General features: G+C 37.6%; 2 protein-coding genes across 3 annotated transcripts; one reads left to right on the top strand and one right to left on the bottom strand.

The window, feature by feature from the left end:
• The first annotated feature begins 1123 nt into the window (after positions 1 to 1123).
• LOC135408660 (transient receptor potential cation channel subfamily V member 3-like) lies at positions 1124 to 17375 on the top strand. 2 transcript variants are annotated; one of them, XM_064643712.1, is made up of 17 exons: positions 1124 to 2200; positions 5120 to 5224; positions 6798 to 6884; positions 7598 to 7755; positions 8012 to 8188; positions 8384 to 8524; positions 8714 to 8994; positions 9676 to 9852; positions 10484 to 10642; positions 11098 to 11199; positions 11606 to 11679; positions 12099 to 12264; positions 12770 to 12836; positions 13218 to 13489; positions 13967 to 14079; positions 14681 to 14751; positions 15329 to 17375. In XM_064643712.1, exons 1-17 carry the CDS (start codon positions 2082 to 2084, stop codon positions 15421 to 15423), a joined length of 2364 nt encoding a protein of 787 aa, XP_064499782.1. In that variant the 5' UTR covers positions 1124 to 2081; the 3' UTR covers positions 15424 to 17375. The 2 variants fall into 2 exon arrangements, with proteins under 2 accessions (XP_064499782.1, XP_064499783.1); XM_064643713.1 differs by having other exon boundaries at positions 16612 to 17375.
• A 2-nt stretch (positions 17376 to 17377) lies between these two features.
• Positions 17378 to 24558, bottom strand: LOC135408662 (aspartoacylase-like). The gene is made up of 5 exons (XM_064643714.1): positions 22284 to 24558; positions 21028 to 21121; positions 20153 to 20260; positions 19419 to 19528; positions 17378 to 18867 (listed from the first exon to the last, which is right to left on the bottom strand). The coding sequence occupies exons 1-5, from the start codon at positions 22350 to 22352 to the stop codon at positions 18655 to 18657; spliced, it is 594 nt and encodes a 197-aa protein (XP_064499784.1). The 5' UTR covers positions 22353 to 24558; the 3' UTR covers positions 17378 to 18654.
• Positions 24559 to 24565: the final 7 nt, after the last annotated feature.

Raw genomic sequence — 24565 nt, forward strand, 5'->3', positions numbered from 1 at the left:
TTAACCTTGGTCTTTATTTCTCCAGCTCTTCCTACCCCTCTCTCTGACCCCTCTGACTTTGCTCACCTCCCAGCTGTGCCCCTCTCAATTTGGCAACACCTTTTGCTGACACACTTTTGGAATTTTTAGTCTGTTTCCAGTTATTCTCTTGCTTTAAAGTCACTCATTTAGTGCAGCTTTTTAATGTCCATCTCCATCATATTCTGGTCCCCTCATATGTGATTTATGTCCAGTGCCACGTTTGCCTCTTCCTTGAGATGGGAAATGTCTTTGCCCGTACACTGCTTTGTATTCTTAAAGTACTTAGTAAGAAGTAAATAGCAGAATTATTTATGAACTGAGTAAGACAACAGTCATTTGTTTTAGCTGTGTTAAGACTAAATGTTTATCAGTGTATTCACTGACACAACATGTGTCTAGAGACTACGTGAATTGCATTTCCAATGGCATGGACAAAAACCTTTCTCCTGCCTCGACTGTGGGATATCCAAGTTCAGTTCTTTTGTGCATTTACTGCAGTGAAAGCTACAACGTGCTTTGTATGCAAGTGTACTAGGTAAAAATATTTTCTCTTTGTAAATTATTTCTATGGAAGTTGTGAGATGAATTCTTAGGAAATGCATCCAAACTAGGCATGTTTCCAAGTTGCTCTAGTGTGAACACATCTATCAGTGGTAGAAAACACAATAAAAATTTATTTCCATGCCTGTTTCTTAAGCCAACCTTAGCAAGGTAAGGAGTCCTTTCCAATATTTGAAATTCCTATTCCATTTAGTGCCAAGAAATGACAGCTGCACTTACATGTGTTTGGGCCCTGTAAGTTCTCAGTTCTCTGTATGTGGGATTGAAAATTCCCATAATTAAACATTTGTTGTTTATGCATTAATAGACTCTATTCAAATATCAATGTATTTGATATTCCTGGCTCCTCTCTCACACCAGGTGTCATGTCTTTTCAAACACACTCCTCAATCTGCTTTTTGTATCTTGATATTCCCATAATGAAGGAATCCTGGAAGGAATCATTGACAGCACTGTGACAGGAGCAGAAAGTTTTGTGTGTACATTTGTCACATTAAGGAAAGTGGAGTAGGAGGGGAAAAAATGTGTAGTTCATTTTGTGCAAACTTGCAGGCAAATTATTTTTGCCATTTGTCCTTGGGTATGGAGGGCACTCCCCTCATTTCCTGGGAAATGCATCCCTGATCTCATAATGGTTTTACATTCAGTGAATTTTAATGTATCCTGAACTCACCTTCTCGCTTTCAAATTATCCTGGGTGATTTAAAATGATGCCCTTGAGTGTTAGATTGAGAAACAGGGAGATAGTTATTCATTATTACTTACAGAATTCATGCTGTGGGTGTTCAGAAGCAGGTAAGGTGCATTAAGATCCTTTTGTGTCATGTGGTGGTGACAATTTCCATCCAGTAGAATCATGTGTTTTTTTTTTTTTTTCCTGAAGAAATGTTGAGAAATGTCACCAGGACACAAAAATTCTGGATATTATGCATGTGATGGTTTAGCTGAGCTCAGCCTGGGCATTGGATTCAGTCTCTTACTTCAGTTATTCTAAGGCAGTGAAAAGTTTCAAGGATTTTTTGTTCATTACCCTTCATGTCTGGAACCTTCCTTCAAATATTGTATCAGTTGCACAGACCTTCCTGAATTTTTTCTGGAATTTACCACTTTTCTGAAATTGTCTTGGACAAAGCAGACTACTCAGATTAACTGTAAATATTCACAAACTTTAGAAGTACTTCTAAAAGTCTTCTCTGAATAACATCCACTGTTGTGATTGACAGATCCCCTTCAGTTTAATTTAGGCACAGGCTTGAATTTATAGTTCTTCTGGTGCCACTTTTAATGGTACTTCCTCTAGAATTAAATTTAATGAGTCAAGTATAAAACCCTCCTGCCTTGATACATGAAAGGGCATGTGCTTAGCAACTGAAAAATGAAAAACTTAAAGCCCAATCAATATTTGTGTGTTTATTTGTGTATAAATAGGCAATTTGGTCACTATACTTCCTTCAAATGAACAGGAGTCAAGTAACCATGAATCTCTCTACTGCAGGAACATGATTAAAGATAACAACGAAGTTGTTCCACTAATGGGCAAGAAAACAAATCCATCAGGAATTCCCCCTTCAAACCAGCAAGAGAAAAAGGTGACTGAAAGCACTCCCACGAAGAAAAGGTAGGACTCCAGCTCAGCCTAAACCACTAAAACTCCCTGGTTTATCTCCTTTAGTTGATGTTGGCACTGAAATACCACTAACATCTGTATTTACACTGCAAATTTGAATGAGAGAGACCTGGTAACACAAGATGCCTTCACATGACCATGCTTATGGTGTTTATGAGTGGAAGAGTTAGGAACACGTATGATGTGTTTACTCTAATGGGACAAATATTTAACCCTTGTCCCAGAGCCATCAGGCTCATATGCCAGTCTTTAAAGTCTGTTTCTGATCTATTTTCACTAACAATACTTCATTGTTTTATAAAATATTCACTTTCATTCATAATTTATATTAGAGAATTAATAAAGGGACTAAGAGTTTGTATTTAATATGAGTGGGGAAATATAAGCTGTAATTCCTGCCTGATACCATGCTATTGAAGGGAACTAAGTTGCTGTAGAGCAAGGCTGAATTTTCATTCATAAACTTTTCACTCTGGATAATTACTAGTTATTATGGCAATTTCTGAAACTCTGAAGGCCTAGGCAATTGTGGCTGTTCTGACATTTATAATTCTCAATAATCAGAGGAATCACTTTTCACAGAAATGGTGCCATTAGTTATTTGAGACCCACTGCCTGGGTGGTCCAATTTGTCTTTCTGTCACTAAATTCCAAAAGAGAAGCTCTCTGGTGGCATATGGGGGAGACAAGGTGTCTGAACAGCTCGTGATACACCCAGTACTTCAAAAGGGGCAATTCCATGGGAGATTGTGTGGTTGTAAGAACACTGCCAAACCCAAGCCCTCAATTACTTACCTCATATCTCACATTCAGTTTTGTGGCCTCCAGAACAGTAACTGTGGGGCTTTTCCCACCTCTCACACCAAGAGAGGTGTGGCCCACAACATTCCTGTGATACACAGCACCGAGGTCCCGTGAATTTTAATGCAGGGGTTTAACATGTTCTATTAATTATATGTTCCTGTGCTGCTTTATCCTGTTGCTGCAAGACACTTCCTCCAACTGTGCCACCAGCAGCTGCTGCACTTCCAGGGTGGCACCTCTCACTCAACAAAACGTACTGGCAATATGCATTTTCTTGAAAGACAATGACATTCTCTTCTTGAAGGCCCTGGAATTTGGACTAACAGTATATAATTAAGTACAGGAAAACTGGGAGGAGGCTGCAAACGTTGTCAGAGCCTGCTGATGTTTGTGGGCAGTGCACCAGGGCCACGTAAGCACTTGGGTATTTGCTGGCAGCTCTCCAACTGCTTTGCACGGTGGCTTTGGGGGTTTTTTTCCCCCCATGATGTCCCCAGGTAACCCACATGCCAGGGTAGGTGAGGTCTGGCAGCCTCCAAAACAGGGTTCACTCCATAGCTGCTGTACCTGCCAAAACCTTCAGCAGGAGCACACTGCTGGGAGAGCAGGAGCTGCTCCGAGACATCAGCCTGTGATGCACTGTCCCCTCAGGGGAGAAGGTCCAGCAGAGCCCAGACCTTGGCACTTCTGGCTTAGGGAGCCTCGCTGCAGCCTCCAACAGGTGTTTGTTTGCCTGTTGGGACAGCTCCTGCACTTCATGGTCAGGGAATGCATAAACCAGGATGAATCCCTGGTTTTTCCACTCCTCCACAGTCCCTCTGCCAAGTCCAGACCTCAGTGAAACAGCAGTGACTGGCACAAGTGATGGTCCTGGTTCTGTCTGGGTTTTTCCTACCCCCTGCCCAGGTAATTTCAGGGACACAGTCCTGCTAACCAGAAGTGACGTTTTACTTGCTGCCTGCTTAGAACACGTTCACAGGCACATCTCAAATGTTAAAAGGTCATAAAAGTTTAAATAACTACACACAGTGAATTATCACTTGGGTCACCAAGCCACTGGAAAGTGAGATGAATTAGGTCATGCTGTTTTTAACAAACATCAGCAGGTTGTTCAATAGGGTTCTAATAACATACTGCATTTTAGCATCACTACATGAACTTGACTTCAATGGGATTCTTTGGGGAAGATGCAGTTAAAAAAGAGAAAGAAATACCCTATGGACTGAACCATAAATATTAAATGAATTGGAAGCATTTTCCAGGTGACTACTGGAACATTTTTAGAAATGTAACACAGTTTCTGAACAACAGCCCATGTGGGAGTTGCTACACCCACCACTGGAACTTCTCTCTCTGTGGTGAACTGTAGCAATGTTTTAGTGAGATCCAGTAATACCAAACCATTGATTTTTGCCTCTCAACTCTGCAGGCTTTTAAAGGATGATATCTTCCTATTCTTTTCATTTGCCTTTTCTGTGTTGCTTCAAATTATATTTTTCACTATAAATAATTACATATATATTTATATAATTATTTATCAGGAAAAAAATAGTTAAATGTCATGCATGACTGGCAAGAGGACACAGTCAGTCCTGGCTGGTGGAAATGCCTGATGTCTTTTAACATGTGACCTTTCAAACATTCTGATTTAATCATTATCACTGCTGATGGGTTTGAAATGATCCATCTGATGGCTCCTGGCTGGAGAAACAGGGAGTAGGATGCAGTAGATTAAAAAGCAGTTGTGTGTGTGTAGCTGAGCAGTGACTGGGGTTGCATTTGGCTCTTTGCACTGGAGCTGAATGCAAGGCTGGTTTAGGGCTGCTGGGGTTGCTCTTAGACATGTCAGGATCTGATGCCATGTGTTCTAAAAATACCTTAGGAATTTTGCCCATCTGCCAGCATGAAAGAGCTGGGCACAGTGCTGGAGGTTGGGATCTCCCCAGGGGAAAGCAGATAAGCCTCTGTTCCAACATCTTGTTAGGTAATGCCAGAAAAGATTAATTGTCAAGCCTGCCCTAGGTATGTACTTGTAGAGCTCTGCTTGGTCTGTGGTTGGACTTGCCTTTTATTACTAATATTTTTAAAATGCACTGTCTTCAACAGTTCCCACTTTTTCCTGGAGATTGATGGTTTTGAAAGCAATGCCACTCCAAATAACACATCTCCCCCTGTGTTTTCAAAACCAATGGATTCAAATATTCGTCCCTGGTAAGTTATAGATGCATCTGCAATAGTCATACTGCAAATATATCTATTTTCTTTCCAGCAGCTACTCCTTATTTCTTCTTAGACTCCAGTGCTAGAATTTCACATGAGATTTCATAGCTTTTGGTCACTTCAAAGACAGAACTTCACTGGAGTCCATTGTTGATCAGTAGATGACTTATCTTTATCTGCTGCTGACACTTGCATGGAATAAATCAGGCCTCAGTTTTAAGTAATTTTAAAATCAGTACTTTTTTTATTCTTAGCCTCTCATTAATGGTACATTAGAACAAACTCCACAGCTTAATTTAGCAAACCCTGTTCCCAGCTGGGTGCTGACGTCCTCCCTCTATTGCTCATTAGCAATCAAAAACGTGAAAATGCTGAGTCTGAAATGTTTAAAGCAGCCATTTATGCTGAATGAATGGAGAAAAATTATGACTGGGAAGAATGCATGTCATTTTTAAAAATGTGTGAGGTGCCAACAGCCAATAATGATGAATAAGGGAAATATGTAACAAATCTGCCAAAAGCCCAGAATGGCCAAAGGTTTTTGTGTTTCTGGTGGGTGTCTGCTCAGCTTTTTGGAATTAGCTGACAGTCTGATTTTGGTTTCAGAGGAGAGTATCCAAATTTCTTCCTCTCGTTCAGGGACTGACCTGCACAAGACACACACAGTTTTTGCCAGACATTCCTCAATTTTCTGCAGGAATGACAGATGGAATAAAAACAGACTCTGAGCTCCCAGCTTTAGTTCAAAGGGAAGGGAATACCTTCAGAGCAGTGCTGGACACCTGCATTGCTGTCCATGCATCTGTTTTGTCAATAACTTATAGTTCAGATTCCTGAAATTATTAACCTGAGGTAGTTCATCAAATCTGAACCTTGCAGAAAACAAAAATAAAAGTAAGAAAAATTATAATGAGTTTTAAAGTCAGATCTGCTTGTAGGGCTGTCTGGAAATTATATACAGCAATTACAAAATACCAGTTCCATTGAAATTCTCTAAATATATTACCTAAATAGGTATTTAAGGCCCAGTCCTCAACTTCTTTTAGCTGAAGCTTCCATTCAAGTCAGCCACAAAATGCTCCTGAGTTGCCAACAGTGTTCTGTGTAGTAAAACTTAAGGTAAATCACTTCCATTCTGGGTTTGCAACCCACATGCTGCTACTGATTTAGCACTTGTTTTGTGGCAAATGACAAATTAAGCATGTGAAAAGGAAGATTGTAGCCTTCAGGATGATGCATAAAATGCAGTGATCATTTAAAAAAAAAAGGAAGAAAAAACTTCTCACATTTTCAGGATCTGTAGTGAAATAATATAACACAAAGCAGATTGCTTTCCTAATGTGTTTTTTTAAAATATAATAAAATCCTTTGAGTCTCTCAATTTTTACCACTTATTTTAAAATTCATGTGGGAGATAAAATTCCAGAGTTAAAATGCACAATTTCAAATTAGACTAATTTTAGCTCTGCTGTAGATACTGCCTCCTACCACTGACTGATTCTTCATGCAGTTGGCTAAAATATCTTTTAATATCTTTGCACATGTGCTTTTCTGTTTTCTTTAGTGCTTCTGGAAATGGGGAAGACATGGATTCCCCACAGTCTCTTCAGGATGATGCCACTGAGTATAGTCCTAATGTGGACAGTTGCTGGTGAGTGGAGACAGGAATATTTCTCAGTACTTTTTCAATGGATTAAGTTTATGGCAGGAAAGATATTCCTTATTTTGCCTGCCATGTTTAAGGAAAAAGGTCATGTGTGTGCATGCATTTCTGATTCCTCTATAATTAAATGTTGAAATAAACAACTCTAATCTCTGCTTTTCTCAGAGTTCATGCTTAGTGTGAGGATTCTTCATACCTAAAGTCTGTTTTCTAGATGACAACACAGGACCTACACACCATGCACAGCTAGGCATGAGCTGGGGGTGTTTCTGACTGGGGGAATTATTAAATCATTCTTATTCCAGAATAATAGATAATCAGGAAAGAGTTGTCAGATATGAAGTTAAAAACTTCTGCTGGAGTGCAGCATCAGGAACTTCAGCACTGAAGTCAGTGAGTTGTGGGCAGATCAAAGAAGTATTTCTCAGCCTTTGTTCTAAAAGAATGGGTGAACTGGTGAGAACACAAAACAAAATACTTGAAAAATGTGCTGGTTTACTTTAAAACACCTCAATAACCACTTACCTGCAAATAAGCAAACTGGGAACTGTTCTGTGAGATCCATGCCAAGATATATGTGGAAGCAGGGCAGGTATGTGTTGTCTGAGGCAAGTAATTGTATTTTTATTCCCTCTTCTGTAGAAAATAACATAAAAATATAGTAAATGGAATCAGGAATTTCGTTATTTCTTGCAATCCAGTGCTAACATATCCCAAGGACCTGAGCAGACCAGTGCCAGGAAGAAGCTGAAGCGATTCCTATTCCGGGCAGTGTCGGAGGGGAACGTGGAGGAGCTGCAGTGTCTGCTCGGGGAGCTGAAGGAGCGATCCAGGGCCTGCACAAACATGACTGTGCCAGGTGAGGGGTGCAGATACCCAGGGGGAGACTGTTGGCTCTTCTGGCAGCACATTTGCAGCCTAAAACTGGGAATTATCTCTGTGCAGCAGCTACTTTGCTGTGAATTTGGATCTGTCTGGAGTTACGGCGGTGGAATGTCCAACAGGAAAACCAGTGGCAAAGAGTTTATGTTCATATATATCCTTCAGGTTTAACCCTTAATTAACAAAAGTTTAGTAAATCATGATGATCTAATCTTAAAAATTCACTCTTGTAGATTATCTGATGAAAAAATTCACAGCTTCAGATACCGGCAAAACTTGTCTGATGAAAGCTCTGCTGAACATCAACGAGAACACAAATGAGATAGTGAATATGCTCCTGTCCTTTGCAGAAGAAAATGGTATTCTGGAGAGATTTATCAATGCAGCTTACACAGAAGAGGCATATAAAGGTACTGCCATCTGATACCAGTTTCAGGTATATGGTTAAACATACCATCCATAAAATACCATTCTCCTCAAACACTCTAATGATGGTTTAAATTCCTAAACCAACTTTAATTCATTTATTCACTGGTGCTATTCACTGTGAAATATCATTGATATTTCAAAATGTACTTGAGAGATTCCTGTGTCTGTTTTTCCAGGCCAGACAGCTCTAAATATTGCCATTGAGAGGAGACAGTACGAAATAACCCAGAGCCTCATAGAAAAAGGAGCTGATGTCAATGCTCATGCCCAGGGTATTTTCTTTAATCCCAAACATAAGCATGAAGGCTTTTATTTTGGTAAGTGGAAATGTGATCTTTCTGGAAAAGTTAAGAAGGAATACCCAAAGCTTTTATAAAACAAGAGCTTAACTCAATACAATCAATAGTAAATGTACTTTCATATGTTAAGATTCTTAACACAGTCACTCTTTTATAATCTGATTTGTAATAAAACATGAACACATGTTGCATTTTATGATTTTGTAGGTGAAACTGCCCTGGCATTAGCTGCCTGTACCAACCAACCAGACATAATTCAACTGTTAATGGACAATGCCAGGACTAATATTTCTTCTCAGGATTCCAGAGGAAACAATATCCTCCATGCATTAGTTACTGTGGCAGAGGACTCCAAAACTCAGAATGATTTTGTAATCAGAATGTATGATATGATATTGTTGAAAAGTAAAGACAAAAATTTGGAAACAACAAAGAATAAGGAGGGTTTGACACCACTACAGTTGGCTGCAAAAACTGGGAAATTAGAGGTGGGTATTATTTCAGTAGCATCTAAGAGAAACTAATGCTCTGACACATCCTTTTTCAGCCTGGTTATGCTGTTATGTATCAGTAGTATTTAGTGACCTAATTTTGTTTAAAACACAAGCAAACATTTTCATTGCCACATTACTTCTACCTTTCAAGGTTTCCCTGTAACTCCCCCTCTCTGTATAAAATACACATTGTTTAAAAACAGCTTTGCAAACCCTTCTGTTGCACAGAAACTCAGAAATTCTGCATTTATTACCATATTGCACTTATGCAGTCTTTGAACAGTTTCAGAAAACTCACTGGAACTGCTCTGTTACGCTGCTGTAGAATTTGGTTTTCAGAAATCTACTGAATTGTAAAAAATTGGCAATGGGATAATTTAGAAAAGATTTGTTTAAGTTGAAGGAAGACATAAATGAACACACGGAAAATTTTGCTTTTATCCTCTAGAAAAATGACTCTGACAGGAAATATGGAGGCATTAGAAACTCTGTATTTATTTCTTGGAGGTCTTTCATCTCCAACACACAATTACAAATACATTGACTTTGCACAACTGTACAAAATGTGACAGGCAAAAGGTTGGGGTTTGAGCCTGTATGTTCATGATGTTCATGTGCTTTCCCCTTTCCCATGACCAACACAGCTGCTCACAAATGATCCTGTTAATGTTTTAGATTCTGAAATACATCCTGAGCAGAGAGATCAGAGAGAAGCCGAACAGGAGCCTGTCAAGAAAATTCACAGACTGGGCTTATGGTCCTGTTCAGTCTTCTCTGTACGACCTGACAGAACTGGACACCACTGCAGACAACTCAGTGCTGGAAATCATTGTCTATAACACAAATATTGGTGTAAGTTACCGATTTTTAAAATACAGATCCATTTTTTCCTAACAGTACACTCATTTCAGATGTGTTAGTCCATGTATTCCAATGAATTACTTGTAAGAGTAAACTGTAATTTTTGTTCTCAGTTTTTGTATTGGGAGCAAGATAAATTTTATACCTCTGTAGATGGTCACCTGTAAGAGAATATGCATTCAGCTCCTGAAACATGGGCTAGGCATTTTGGGAATGTCTTTTCCTACATTAGAAGCATTAATTTACCTTGTGTTTAAGTATGGCCAAGCTGGTCAGGCCAAATAAACTTCACTTAATAGGTATGTATTTTACATGTTTAGGAGTGTTTGCTTTTCAAAGCCAGAATTTTACATTTGCTCAATTCTAATACTGCCATAAAACCATAAGACCAGAAGTTCACATGACAGTTTTAGCTCCATCATAACTTAGCAGACAGAGAATGGCAGGTTACCCCAGCACGAGTGGGAGCTGTCCCATTGCATCTTGTCACGCTGGGGTCTGACCCGTCTCTGAGCACAGATGTGTTTCTGGATCAGAAAGGGTGGGAACTGAATGAAATGCACAAAGTACATGACTGAAATTCAAGTTTTAATTGGTTTATTTTGGGTTTTTTCCCCTACAGAATCGTCATGAAATGCTGACTTTGGAGCCTCTGAATTCCCTCCTGAGAATGAAATGGAAGAAGTTTGCACGACACATGTTTTTTATGTCGTGCTGTTTTTATTTCCTGTACAATGTAACTTTAACATTAGTTTCCTACCACAGGCCTAATGAAAATAAAGTGAGTACAGTGGCTGAATCTCACCAAATTTCACTGACTTAAAATGCAGTAGGGTTTCCTGAATTGTATTGAAAATGCTAAACCAGAAGCAGTTGTTGGAATATCTGGCTGTAGGGAGACCAGGCTCTCCCACATCAGGTACCTGGAAGGAAGCAGAGCAGTAAGAGGATATAACTACATTTGCATTTTGTGAAAATTACCCAAAATAGAAATACATGACACAAAGACAGGTTGTTAAATTTCTAAAAGTGTGGAAAAGGTATTTTTCTGTTAATAGAGAAACTTCTGCTTTTTCAAATATATATCTGTTAAGGGGCTAATTCTTTAAATCCACCATGAAAAAAATCCTTACAGAAAGGGAAATAAATTGTGTACCCATGTGGGGAGGTTTCTTGTTGCTTTGCCTTTTACCCTTCAGTTAAAACTGAGTCTTTATTTTTGGACATGTCTTGCAGGCTCCACCTTATCCACTTGCTCTGACACGTGGAGTGGGATGGCTGCAGTTGTCAGGACAGGTGATGGTTATGTTAGGAGCAATATTTTTAGCTATTAAAGAGGTAAGACTTTTTATTAACACCTGTATTGCTCTGTGAAACAGCTATGAGGGTGTTTTCCCTTCAAATTTTCAAGGCAGAGATTTGATATTTTTATAACATCAATATTGTCAAATTACTGGCTTTAAGGACACTTTTGAATTAGAACTTCTGGAAAAAACGTGGTATAATTTTGCCAAATACTGGAAGTCATTAAACCCAGTAACTTTTAAATTCTGCCAGACATGACAGGATTTTAAACTTAGAAGTTACAGCTGTATAAAAAAACCCAACTCTATTTCTGGAAGTTATCATGTCTTATTAGTAGATGCATTATTTTAGAACACCAATGGAATTATTTTGAAAACTAGATTTTGAGAGCTGTTTTCCCTTACTACCACATCTATATTTTCTATATCTGTCTACATAGAGTGTAGCCATCTTTCTGCTCAGGCCCTCAGACCTGCAGTCAATTCTCTCTGATGCCTGGTTCCACTTTGCATTGTAAGTCTGATGTGCACATATATATTTTATACTCTGTAGAAAATGCTTCTGTATCTCATGGTCACAGGGAATGTGCTGCTGTAGCAAATGCTCATCTTTTTCTCTAGATTATCAGATTTAGAGGGATGGATGTAATCTTACCTGCAGCTTTTCTGTAACAGCTGTTTTGGGGAGAATAGTTCACTGAAAGTCAGCTTTAATAAATATAATCCTTATATATTGATATACTTACACCACCTGTACTGATCTATTTTATTGTTAAAAAATAGTGGCAGTATTCATGGGGAGAATACAAAGCAGAATGCAATTACAAACTAAGCATAAAGAGTGAGGAAGTCTTGTTTTCATATTTTTCCACTGTGTTGTTAGTTTTGTGCTAGTAATTTCTCTTTTACATATATGTGTTTGTTTTTTAACAGTTTTATACAAGCTTTGCTTGTGATCTTCTCTGTCTTTTTGTACTTGTTTTCCTACAAAGAACACCTCGTGTGTCTTGTTTTGGCAATGGCCCTTGGATGGGCCAATATGCTCTATTTCACCAGAGGTTTCCAGTCCATGGGCATTTACAGTGTGATGATTCAAAAGGCAAGTTTTTCTTTTGTTTTACCTCCTTTACAGTCCTCACTTGTTCTACAATCCATATCAAGTACATTCAGCAATTTAGGTGTATTTTATAATTCATATTGAAATGTCTTATTTTCAGTTTATGCATATTATTTCAGCAGGGCACACTAGATAACTTCAGTGGCAGAATCTAGTTTACATCTTCAAATAGACATTTTATTATGTTTAATTATTATACTGAATATAATTTTGGTTTTTTTCAACTAATGTAGTTCTGCAATTTAATTGCATCACATGCTGTAATGTCTGTATTGTACAGAATTAGTCACCCTCACTCAACACATCAGACTCTCAAGCATGAGATAACAAATCAGACCTTTGTGTTTCTCACTGAAACTAAACCAGTTTACTCAATGAAAGCAGTCTGATACTTTACTGTGTGCCTCACCTGTATCCCTGCAGAATTCATAAGCATAAAACTAGTCCTCAATTTTAATTTCTGACAACTATTTCATTTAATTTCTAGGTCATCCTGCAAGATGTGATAAAATTCTTAGTTGTCTATATCGTGTTTTTGCTGGGATTTGGCGTAGGTAAATATTACTGGAGAAAAGCACTGATGCTCTGTGTGAGTAAAAATTTTAGCATTGTTATTCATAAGAACCCTGTTTTCATGATGAGAGATCATGTGGGAGTTATCAAATTCTGTAAATTAATGAGATCTGGGAGGATCATTGGTGTTCCATGGTTCTTCTGATTTTAGATGTGAACAGATGAGTCATTTGGCTCTTAATTGCCTGCAATTCCATTTGGACATGGGCTCTTTCTGCTTCCTGGAAATCCTCATCTGGCTGCTGGGTGTTGCTGGGCAGCTCTGGCTTTCTTTCCCAGTGCACTCTGAATTTTTTAGGATAAAATGCCACGTATTCCTGAAGCATGACTGTGATTGACATTTCCTCCTGCTTTCTCCTCAGCTCTTGCTGCCTTGATTGAGACCTGCCACGAGGGCGGCGAATGCCATTCCAACAGCAGCCTGGGACCTGTGCTGATGGATCTCTTCAAGCTCACCCTGGGACTGGGGGATCTGGAGATCCAGCAAAACTCCAAGTATCCTGTCCTGTTTCTTCTGCTCCTCATCACTTTTGTTGTGTTGACTTTTGTTCTCCTCTTGAACATGCTGATTGCGTTGATGGGAGAAACAGTGGAGGATATTTCTAAAGAGAGCGAGCACATCTGGAAACTCCAGGTTTGTTTGGGAGTTTGTTTTGTGAAGTTTGTTTAGCCCAAGTTTAGCTGCTTGGGCTAAAATCTCTTGAGCTGTGTCTATGGTAACTCATACTGACACAACAGGTTAGGCACTGATGATAATCCCCATTTGTATATGTGAGTGAATAATGGAAATAACTAATTTCAGTGTCAGAGAATTGTAATAACTTCAGATTTAACAACGTCTAAAAGTAATATTGTGGCTTGGATTTCCAACCCATGCACTGTCACATACCTTCATGACTTTTGCTCTCCTGGATATGGTGTTTCACCATCACCAGGAATCTGTGAATCCCTATTTTCCCACACAAACAATCAGTGATGTGCCACCTTATTTGGTGTTGCTTGTGGGTGGTGGGATGGAGGCTTGACATGTTATAGTGAAGCTGCAAACTGCATATGCTGTGGAATCAGACAATGTTGGACATGGTTAACCATACTCATTTATTGTTAATAGAGAGCCAGAACTATTTTGGAATTTGAAAAATTCTTGCCAAAATGTTTGAGGAAAAAATTCCAACTGGGGGAGCGGTGTAAAGTGGCTGAAAACGACACCAGGGTGTGTTTAAGGTAAAGCAAAGCTAGATTACTGTGCTATCAATTCTGCCTTGTAGGCTGCTTCAAGGTTACTTCTCCTCTTTAAAATATTCCTGGTATCTCTACAAATTATACTGGGTGTACAAAAATATAATTTGGGGTGTTTTTTTCAGTTGTGACCAGTTGTTTTAAAAAAGGGAAGGTGTAGATAATTTTTTGGTAAGAAAACAGATTTTCACCTTCATATATGTCTTTACTGTGCAAATATCAAGTCTGCTTGCAGTAAATGTTACTTTGTCATAATCTCCTTTGAATGTTAGCTTAAAAGTAATTATATTTAAATTGATTGCTATTTGGTGATTACCATATTAAAGAACGATGCTGTTTTATCAAAAATACTGAAGGTGTGTTTCAAGCTGTACTCACAACGTGTTAAATTATAAAGCAGTCTTGGTATCATTCTCACCTTCATGTGGTACCTAACACTGCAAGGGACAGTCAGCCTTTTAGTCCCAGGAAAGCAGGTGTAGGTGGTAAAGTGTGACAATCCCAAGGAAGAATAAAAAGGAATGAGCAGCAATGTAGCTGGGAGATAATGCATGATAATAACACAACTTATATCCAATATAAACAGGATTAATGAAGTGAAATGGACCGAGTGGAAAACACATGTTTCATTTATTAATGAAGATCCAGGGCCAACAGGTACTGTGGGGTTTTATGACACTGTATTTTTGAAAGCTTTTCTTATAAATGCTTGGATATAGTTTTATACCTTTAAAACCATAAAATCACATAATCTAGATGTTCAGCCACACTTTACTGCTGCAAAAACTGATAGTTTACATGGTAGGGGTGTTAAAGTATTTTAAAAGATTTGGAGTGAGGGTTGGTTACAAACATGTAATGATTTGTGATAGGTGTTGGATGACAAATTGCCCCTCATAAATGTTGACGGAGAAATGAGCTCAGCCTGAGGTGTCCAATGTCCCTCTGGCAGCAGGACTCAGGACACAACAGGGGCATGTGAGGATCTGGGAGACAGACTTGTTCTGAAGTTTCTTCTTGAGCCAATTAGCATTTATATTGCTTAAAGAATGAGCTCAGTAATAAGGAAAAAGGGGCAGCCTGAACAATTTGTGTAAGATATGGTAGTAAACTGACAACTTGTTGTTTAAATAAATGCATATTTTTAACAAAAAAAAAAAAATGTACAAAACTTTGATCTTGCAAACACAGTTTCTACCATATCCTGTTTTGTTTACAATGCATTTTTTTGCAGATCCAAGCAAAATTCAAGATAATTCAAGAACTAATAGCAAAAACACCTTGAATACGTTTGAAGAAATGGATGATTTGCCTGAAACTTCCGTTTAGCTTGTGCTGTATTTGATATGTGGCTGTTCTGAAGGTTAAAAAGCATCAGCAGTGGATGCTGAAAGCTTTGTGGATGTTTTGGACAGCTGTAACCAGCTGAAACACGAACTTTCAGTGACACAGTCTGATGGCTTGAACCCATTTAATCAGGGCAGCTGAGCTGAAATAAAATGGACTATTCACTGGTTCAGTTTTGAGCCTCTCAAACCGTTGCTGTCCAAGTTTGTGACGCTACTCAAACTTGGCTCTAGATGTTTAACTGGATAAAAAAGGTCAAATGTGAGATATTTCTTCCTTTTGTGGAAAATTAAGGTCATCGTGATCCCAATCTGCTGGTTTTTTGGAATCTCTAACTCATGAGAAACTCATTTTGTACTCTGAACAAAGTTAAGTTCTTGACATGGAGCAAAGAAAAGCATTTCAGTTCTGAAGACGACTAAATGAAGTATGTTATTTTGAAATAACCAAGTTCTGGATGCATTTGCAGCTTTTGCATTGACTGTCAGTGTTATTGGAGGCTCAGTCCCACAAGTTGGAGAAGCCTCTTCAGGTCCCAGTAGCTTTGCCTGATCTGTTTTCCTCTGTGCAGTCCCCAGGGTATAATGTGGTGTTTACTGCTCTTTATTTATTACTAAGTGTTTGTGTCTCCCCATAAAATAATAGGGCAGAAATATCACTCATGATGGAGGATATTTCTGACTTTGTCCCACTCATGTTGTCTTTACTTTTCCTCCTTGGCTTTTCCATGCTGTTGCATCTTGCTGCATAAAATAAGTTATTGCCTTGGAAGTTCTTCTGAATTCATTTCTGCATTCAACCACTTCAGGAGAATAAGTCAGTATTTCTTCCCAAAATGAACAGAATAAGTTCAGTGCAATGCAATTGCAGACTTGTTTTTATTCAGAGAACTATGTAATGCATTTCTGTGGCACTTTTTATTTCACCACCTGTGATGACCTAGTACTATGAATTATATTTTTAGTTTTCTATTTCATGTGTAAACATAAAAAGAAATATTTGTTCTATGTACTTTTAAATTTCAATTAATACATGATGTGTATTCAGTGTCATGGCTTTTCATCAGATCTGTTCACGTGGTGCCTGTTTTAAAGGTGCTGTTTTAGGCAAGGCTCGGGGGAACTCAGTTCTGTCTTTGAATGATAATAAGAATTGCATTGGATTTTACAGCCAAGCCTGCTGTGGGCAAAATGATCCCAAGGACTTTCTTACCCCAGAAGAGAGCGTGAGGGAAGGACAGCACAGAGCTGTTTGCAGGGATTGGGAACGTGGCTCTCACTGCCCAACCAGCCTCCTACAGATGCTGAATCCTGTGTTTCCTACCACGGATGGATGGGATCCAGTGGAAACCTTCAGTTATGTTTGTACAGGGCAGAGGAATTTGAGGGGAAGGACCTTCACAGACCATATAATACCTGACCATTGTTTGCCTTTCTTAGTAGGAAATGGGAGTATGAGAAGAAAAATTCCTGTGGTCTTGGAATCTTTCATCTTTGCTGGTTAATTCTGCATCGAAACTGCCAACGAAGGATTTTGCCTTAGGACTCCACAGTTCTGTTTGGATCCTTTTCAGTGCCAGTTCTTGTACAAAGGAAAAAAAAAATACCTCTTCACACATACTCAGGAGCCAGAGAGACCCGTGTTTCTGTGGGTTGTCACTGAACACAGGCTGAGGAGGATGTGCTGTGCCAGTGTCCAGGTACAAAACCGAATGGACAAACTGAGGAAGGAGCTGAGGGGCTGTTTCTAAAAGTTCTTACTGAGGAAATACCCTCCTTGTGTGGCCCCAGAGCTCTGGCAGATCACACAGACTGGCTCCTGTCTCGAGGCTCTCACCAAGGACACTGTGAATGATGACTGGAGCAGGTGGTTCTGTGCTTTTTATACAAAAATGTTTATTTAAATTAAAGAAATAAAACTTGTAACTCAATAAACATTCTGTCCTCTGTTTTTATTTGATTGCCATAGGAGTTACACAAAGACAAGGAAAAAATACTTTAAATTTAGTAGTAAATAAGGAAGACATCACTTTTCAAAAGGTATAATGTGGGAGTTATCTGGACAATTAGTCTTTCGGTTAATAGTTAATTAGAGTATCCTTATGAAAGTTCTTAATTGTCAAATATGTTAAAAAATTGTCAAATATGTTAAAAACAACTTAAGAAAATAAATTAAACCCCCATTTTCTTCTCTTTCTCAGTTCCTATGACAGACTTTCTCTCTGCAGATACAGAACAAGTCTTGAAATTCTGAGAAGTCTCCCCATATGGAATCCTCCCGAATTTCCATGCTGAAATACTCAGGTATGGTTTGTGCATTGCTCTTCATCAAAACCCAAGTAATTGCTTAAATTTTGCCTTTTTCTCTGAAAACTTTTGGGGTACAACAGTTGATGGAAGTTTTGTTTGGAAAATGTGGATACATCTAGGAAGTGAAATGACTGTAAACTTCTGTTTTTTTCCATTGCAATAGAAATTTTCTTCTAAAGGTTCACTGGTTAAGCACATCTTTTCTTTCTGAATTTCAATATTGCTCCAGTATGTCTCCAGCTACTCAGTACTTCCTAAAGTCAACCCTTTCTGTCTTTGAATCAATGTTCAATCAGAAAGAGCTTGAATAAATCTTGTAATACTTGGAAAAGCTTTACATTTCATTTTAGTGTATTTTTCTCAGGAATCCTGTATTTTTAGCTTATTTTTATCTTTGTAAGTATAAAAAGAAAAACAAAACAAACCCCAAGGCCTTCACTTCAGCACAGTGGGAACTAGTCATATATGCAGATAATATCATTTATTATATACCTTTGTTTCTCTCTCCTCAGCTTTTCCTTTGTCTCACATTTTGTAAGTTTATCTGAGGAATTAGTTTCAAGGATCTTACCCCATTTCAAAAGTGTTGGTTATTGGAGGTTTGGGGTTATAAAATAGAAAAACTGTAGGTTTTTTATATATAATGTAGTTTTGTGGATAAGCATCTTCATAAAAACTTCATAAAATATTCTTTACATCTCTAGGAATCCTTTAGAACAAGTAAACAGGAGTCATAATCAGCATTCTGACAGTATGTCTCATCTTAAAAGTGCTCAGCAAGGTTAATTAAATTACAATTTAAAATTAGATTGTGCATTTACCTATTTATTCCATGAACTACTGCTGACTGACCCTGGATTTCACGAAGAAACACACTTTTTTATGGAAAATCCATAATAAACTCTTAAGAAGTGCTCTGGTTTGAGACTGAGGACCTGAGGTGTTTTGCATTGAGTTTAATTTTCTCTGTTTTTACAAAAGCTTGTTTCTTTTCATAATATGCAGCTTCATTAATAAATGTTGGATAGACTGTGCAGTTCCCTTGATATGGAATTACTTTTCCATCAAGAGTCAAAAACAGAGGATCACCGTTGCTCAGTGGCTGCCAGTCTTGATCCTTAGGGAAAGAAAATAAACAGGATATATTTACTTTCAAGTTTTTATATATTCTGTAATTCCTGAGTTTATGCTCAATAATTATAATTTCTGCAGTTTATGACAAAAGCTTTTAGAAGAATTCCTTTTAATCTGCAGCTGGGAATTTTGGATGTCTGGCCCTCATTTTTCAGCCTCCCCCCCCGACCCCCCCCCCGGAGCACCCCCCCCCTCCCACGAGGGAACTAGAACTGCAGATGCTCACAATTGATTAAATATATTCTAAAAAATTTAGAATTCAAAATTAGATTTATATTTTAAAATATAAGCTATCATATTGTCTTTTTCTTTTCAGTTTTAGGTTCATAACTTATTTTAGATTCAGTGATTCCCAAGTCAGTCCCTGAAATAGTGATGACCTTAGTGAACCATAGGGAATGTCTGCAGTATTCAATGAACCCATTGGGAATATTGGCATTTTAAATATTTATTACTAAAATACACAACAATGTAGCAGGAGCAACACAAGAATACGTAGAAAATGTCAGAAATAGAAACTATTCTAGCATTTACCTGCAGTTTAGGGTGAATAATAGCAATAATTTCATCGTTCTTATTCCTGGGATAATCTACTTTCTCCATTATTTTAAAAACCTCGATTGTACACGGTGGAAATTCTTTTCCTAGAAAGAATAAATGTAATTTAATGTCAAAATGAACAACTGCCCGTTAAAAAGAACAATACATTATTTATTCTCTTTAGAATGGCTCAAACCATTGGGTTGTTCCCTCAGAGTGAGTTGCAAAATGATGATCCAGTCACATATTGTAGCATATGAAGCCCAGGCTTAAATTTGCTGCTGAAATGTGACTTTTCCCTGTATAGTTAAAAAGATCTATTTTGTAGACGAAGAAATCAATGAAAGGCCTGTGTTTGGTAATGCTGCACAGCACAGAATGGTATCAGTGGTATTTAATCTTTACCATTCCAGCACAATAATGGAAATTCTGACATGCAAAACTGCATTATTTTCCTTCTACTTCCAAAAAAACCCAAAAAACCCAAACCCCACTGATAAAATGTACTCTGAAAGAATTTTAAATACCTATTTTGTCAGGATGTATTTTAGATAGTACCCTGGTCTAACCAAATCTTACCAAATGTATTGACTTTCATTTTAGAGAGCAATTCTCTCCCCACCCCTTTGCACCTGTTTAAGGGTGACAATGTTGTAGCCCAGCCTATTTTAAATATTCTCTTCAAACAGCCCCCTGACGTGACATAGGAGGTTGTAATCTCTCATTACCTTCATTAAAAAGCTGCACAAAATCAAGGCCATGTTTGACAATCTTCCTCATTTTGTCCAAAATATCAGCTCTAGCAACACCTTGTGGCTGGGGCCCCACCTCGACTCCTGTTGGCAGATGAGGGAGATTATTATTGTTGCAATAACATAACACAGGCTTACACTGCACAGCAAAAATAGGTGTCTGATGGGTCAGTGTTTCATGTTTTTAAACAGAATTGTAAAGCACAGTTCTGTGAGATTTAAGGCAACAGATGATTTAGCTCACCAATCTGGGTCAGTTAAAGAATTGTATGTACGTTTTTGAGTGTGCTAATGAGGGTAGGAGAAAGAGCCAATATGTATTTGTTTCTCTTATTCTTTTCCTCATGCTGTCTATTCATGCTGCATTTTAGAGAATTCATTGTTTAATAGGAAAAGCAAAGTAATGATTATTTTTTTGTTATGGTTATGATTCTGTAAATGAAAAAGTTAACCAATTCCATGCAGAACATCAGTTCCCCCTTCCTTTATCACATCATCTCTTCCTGACTAACAAACAGTGTTTCAGCCTTATTTAGAGGACATAAACATTGATTTTCTGGTTCTGTTACTTCCTCCTTCTCCTCGTATATTATAAATATTTTCTGCAAAAAGTGAGTTAATTGAGTTTAAGAATTTCCATCTGGCCTCCTGTATTTTGCAAGCCAGAACTCTGATTGTGTAAATCAGAACTCTTCAGGAGAATGAATAATCATATAAATTCAATTCAATAAGCATATTGTCAAACAAACAACTCCTGGTGATCACAACACAGTGAAACGAGCACATCTGGAAACAGCCATGTTTTAAATCATTTATGGGGGCTTAAAATAGTCTTTAGTTTTCATATTTACCGACAGGATGTTTTGCTACAGATCGAGTTGTTGCATATTTCAGGCTGGGATGTTCGATGAGCAGAGCAGGGCAGAGTTCTGGAGCCAGAGCCTTCTGTGGAGACGGTTTAAAGATGTCTTTGTTATGCAAATGGTTTAAAATGTTGTGCCACAAAAGATTACTGATGCAGAAGTGATTTACACAATGTCTTCAATATGTTGCCTTTATTTCAAGGCCCTCAAGGAAGTAGGACATCTTTAGAAAATGCACAAAGCTGTGTTTGTTGGTCTCAGTTCCATTAACTCGGGCCAGGCAGCTCCACTGAACCACAACTGAGCACAGTTCTAGTCTGAGACTGCCAGCAGAGAAAACTCTCCTCAGCAGGGTTCCAAAACTTAGAATTGAAACACTCTAAAGCAGATTTCAACTTTGTTTTGGTTTTATTTTGTTTTTAAATGGTAGGTTCTGTTATGAGGACACAGACTGTGAATTAAGCCTTATTTCAGTCTTTTTTTTTGCCATTTTTGCTGGTTTAGACATCTTTCTTGATGACTGCCCACCACTGCCCTTCATGTAATTTTAGTTTTCTGTAGCTCCAAATATCTTAGAAAGATTTACATGGAATACATATCATAAGAAAAAATGAAAATGTTAAAATAGACCTTGTTTCTAAGGAAAAAAACTTAAAATTCCACACCTTTGGCCCAACCTGGATTCCATCAGTCATTGTCACTAGAATTCAACCAGCACTTTTGCAAACCTGACTCTATTAAAATTTATCAGCTTCAGGAACAGCAGAATCAAACAGATTCTAAAGCCATATCACTATTCCTATAAATACTGATGAAGGGAACATTTCTCATTACCCAGTTCCATTATTTTTTACATGTCTTTATTTAATGAAATTAATGTTTAACTATTTAGCATGTGTGACCCAAATTTATCCAAGTTCCTGACAGATCAGTGTGAAAGCAGATTAAATTACATTAATTTTCTTAGTTGTTATTCTAAGCATTCCTTTTTGCCCATCAGTCTTACTAATGCTCATTTTAATACATGAAGATTATTATGATGATTTAAAATCTGAATTACCTGATATTATAATCAAATTATTAATTATCTCTGATTAAAAAAAACCATCCTATGAGTAATTAAATATTTTAAACAGTTTTGCAGAATAAAAAATAGTATATTTAAAGAAACTACAAAATAATATATAGTAATACAACATTACAACTAATAATCTATTTTAATAGTTCATTTAAATTAGTTTTACCTTGATATAATGAACCATTTGAATTGTAAAGTCATCCCTGGAGTTTTCAAGAATAAGGGTACCACCCATGTTAGAAGTGGTGTTGTGAAGGTCAAAAATAAGGTCATAGGCATCATCACTACCTTTTGGACCAAATATATGATTGATTTCCTGAGCCCTTCTCACTTCATATGGAATATCTTCCACCACTGGCCTGCTGTTAATATCAGCACAAAGAAATTAGTGAGCTCATTCCATGGCTTTACAGTCAACAAAACATGTATAGCCTTTTCTTTTGACTTTAATTCCATAATGGACTGGAGTTGAAATCACCTATTTAATTACCAAACTCTTAAAAAACTGGCTGAATTTGTGCTTGAAAAAAGCAAGTGGGATTGTTCCACAGGTGTTACAATTATGTGTCTTGTGCAGAAGGGTGTTAGAATCATTCAGTCTGATTTTAGCTGGAGACAATTTATTTCTCTCATTTCTTTGCATCCCAAAATTTCCCCCATGCATAAAACCAACTAAAAATTTATCAACATCTTGAAGCACTTCCAAGATTGGATCCACCTCCTACTGATGACAATATTCAGCCATCAGTCCATGATGTTTTGCCTTGGACATCACTCTCAAGGTCTTTTGTAACTTGTTTTATTTCTTGTCTTCTCATACTCCATTGCTTTCAGCCCTCCTGAGTCTCAAAGCTCACAGAATATTTTGCTGCCTCAAATTCGTTCCTCCTAAGTTTTAATACTTGTGATTTCGGGTGACTCAGGCTGAATTATGCTTTAAAAAAAATGGTCTCAGCCTAAGGAAATGTCTGGGATCTGCTTCCAGTGTGTGTGAGGGCTCTGTAGGACACAGGACACATCTTTCCCGTGTAATAACAGCGTATAAAGCCTCTGTGGCCTCACACCTGGTCCCTGTGGACAGTAAATCTGGTTTGGATGACAGGCTTGGGACACCACCCAAGCACAATCCAGACACACTTACAGTGTTTTGCACTAAATTCAGTTTTCTTTCTCAATACACCTCCAGCTTTGTAATATTTGAATTTTTTAAGAAATACTGGTATTATGTTGCATAAAGGAAGTTTTTTGTGAAATGCTAACAAAACACCTTACTAATTACATGGGTATTTAAGCATCACAGGAGGTTGCTGAGGAAAATTATGGGGTCACCACTGCTGGATCATTAGAAATGGCAAGACATAATCTGCTAGGAATATCTATATGCAGTTGATCCACTGGTGTGATGGAGGTGGATTAGATTTTTTTATGTGAGCCCCTAAAGCTCCTTTTTCTATTTCTGACTCTATCTATCACATAATCCACCTTTGTATTCTTTACTTCTGTCTTTGGAATTTGAGGTTTCTTCACATAAAAGTGTTAAATTTATGCTTCTTATTGAAGCCAATGGGACTTACACCATTACTTGGAGTAGTATAAGGGTTTCACTCTCCTTATTTTGTAAAATCTTAATTTATAATCTTGAAGGTTCTACACTGAAAGGGATCACAGGAAGCTACTCCAAACAGTCAGTAGTGCTTTAACAGGACCAGGCAACTTCATAGGATTTACTGAGGAGTATTATTTAAAAAATGAAGACAACCTGCAGGTGTCTTAATCTGCTGTTTTTTCAAGTGTTTTATGTTCAAAGCAGCTGAAAGCAAACAAAACCACTTTTGTTTTTTGTATGTTTTTCCTAAGTAAACAATTAAAAGAATGAACTCAACATCTGTGTTAACATCTGTTTATCTTAGATATAATAATCAACAAAAAAATTCTAAGATGAAAAGGCAGCTGAAAAGGTGTGCAGGGTAAGAGTAACTATGTTTGCAAAATATATGCAATATGTATTTCCTTCAGTGGTATTCACCTTTACCATTAAAAGTGTTCTGAAACAGAATTACCTGGTTAGCATGGAACTATACCAAGAATAAGAATGTTTATACAGCAAAGTACACCTCTGGAATAGGTATCTCAAGAGCACAGAAACTTCAAATCCTATTCAAAATGTAAAATCAGTTACTATTTTACAGTAATTACAGGTTGCATTTCTTCTAAAATAATGAGTCAGTTAAATTATTGAGATTTTTTGGCTATCCTTTTGCCATAGATTATTTCTAACTTAGCTAATTTCAAGTTTTCATCTTTTACTGTACATAAGTGGAATTAAATACAGTTCCCTGCTTTGTGTGCCATTCTTTCAGATACTTGGATGTCAACACTTAAATTGCTTTTATCCGCCATTTCCTGCAAATATAATTGTATTCAGGAGAGCTCCAAAGCTAAATTGCA

Source organism: Pseudopipra pipra, unplaced genomic scaffold, assembly GCF_036250125.1.
Source record: "Pseudopipra pipra isolate bDixPip1 unplaced genomic scaffold, bDixPip1.hap1 HAP1_SCAFFOLD_557, whole genome shotgun sequence".
Lineage (NCBI taxonomy): Eukaryota > Metazoa > Chordata > Aves > Passeriformes > Pipridae > Pseudopipra > Pseudopipra pipra.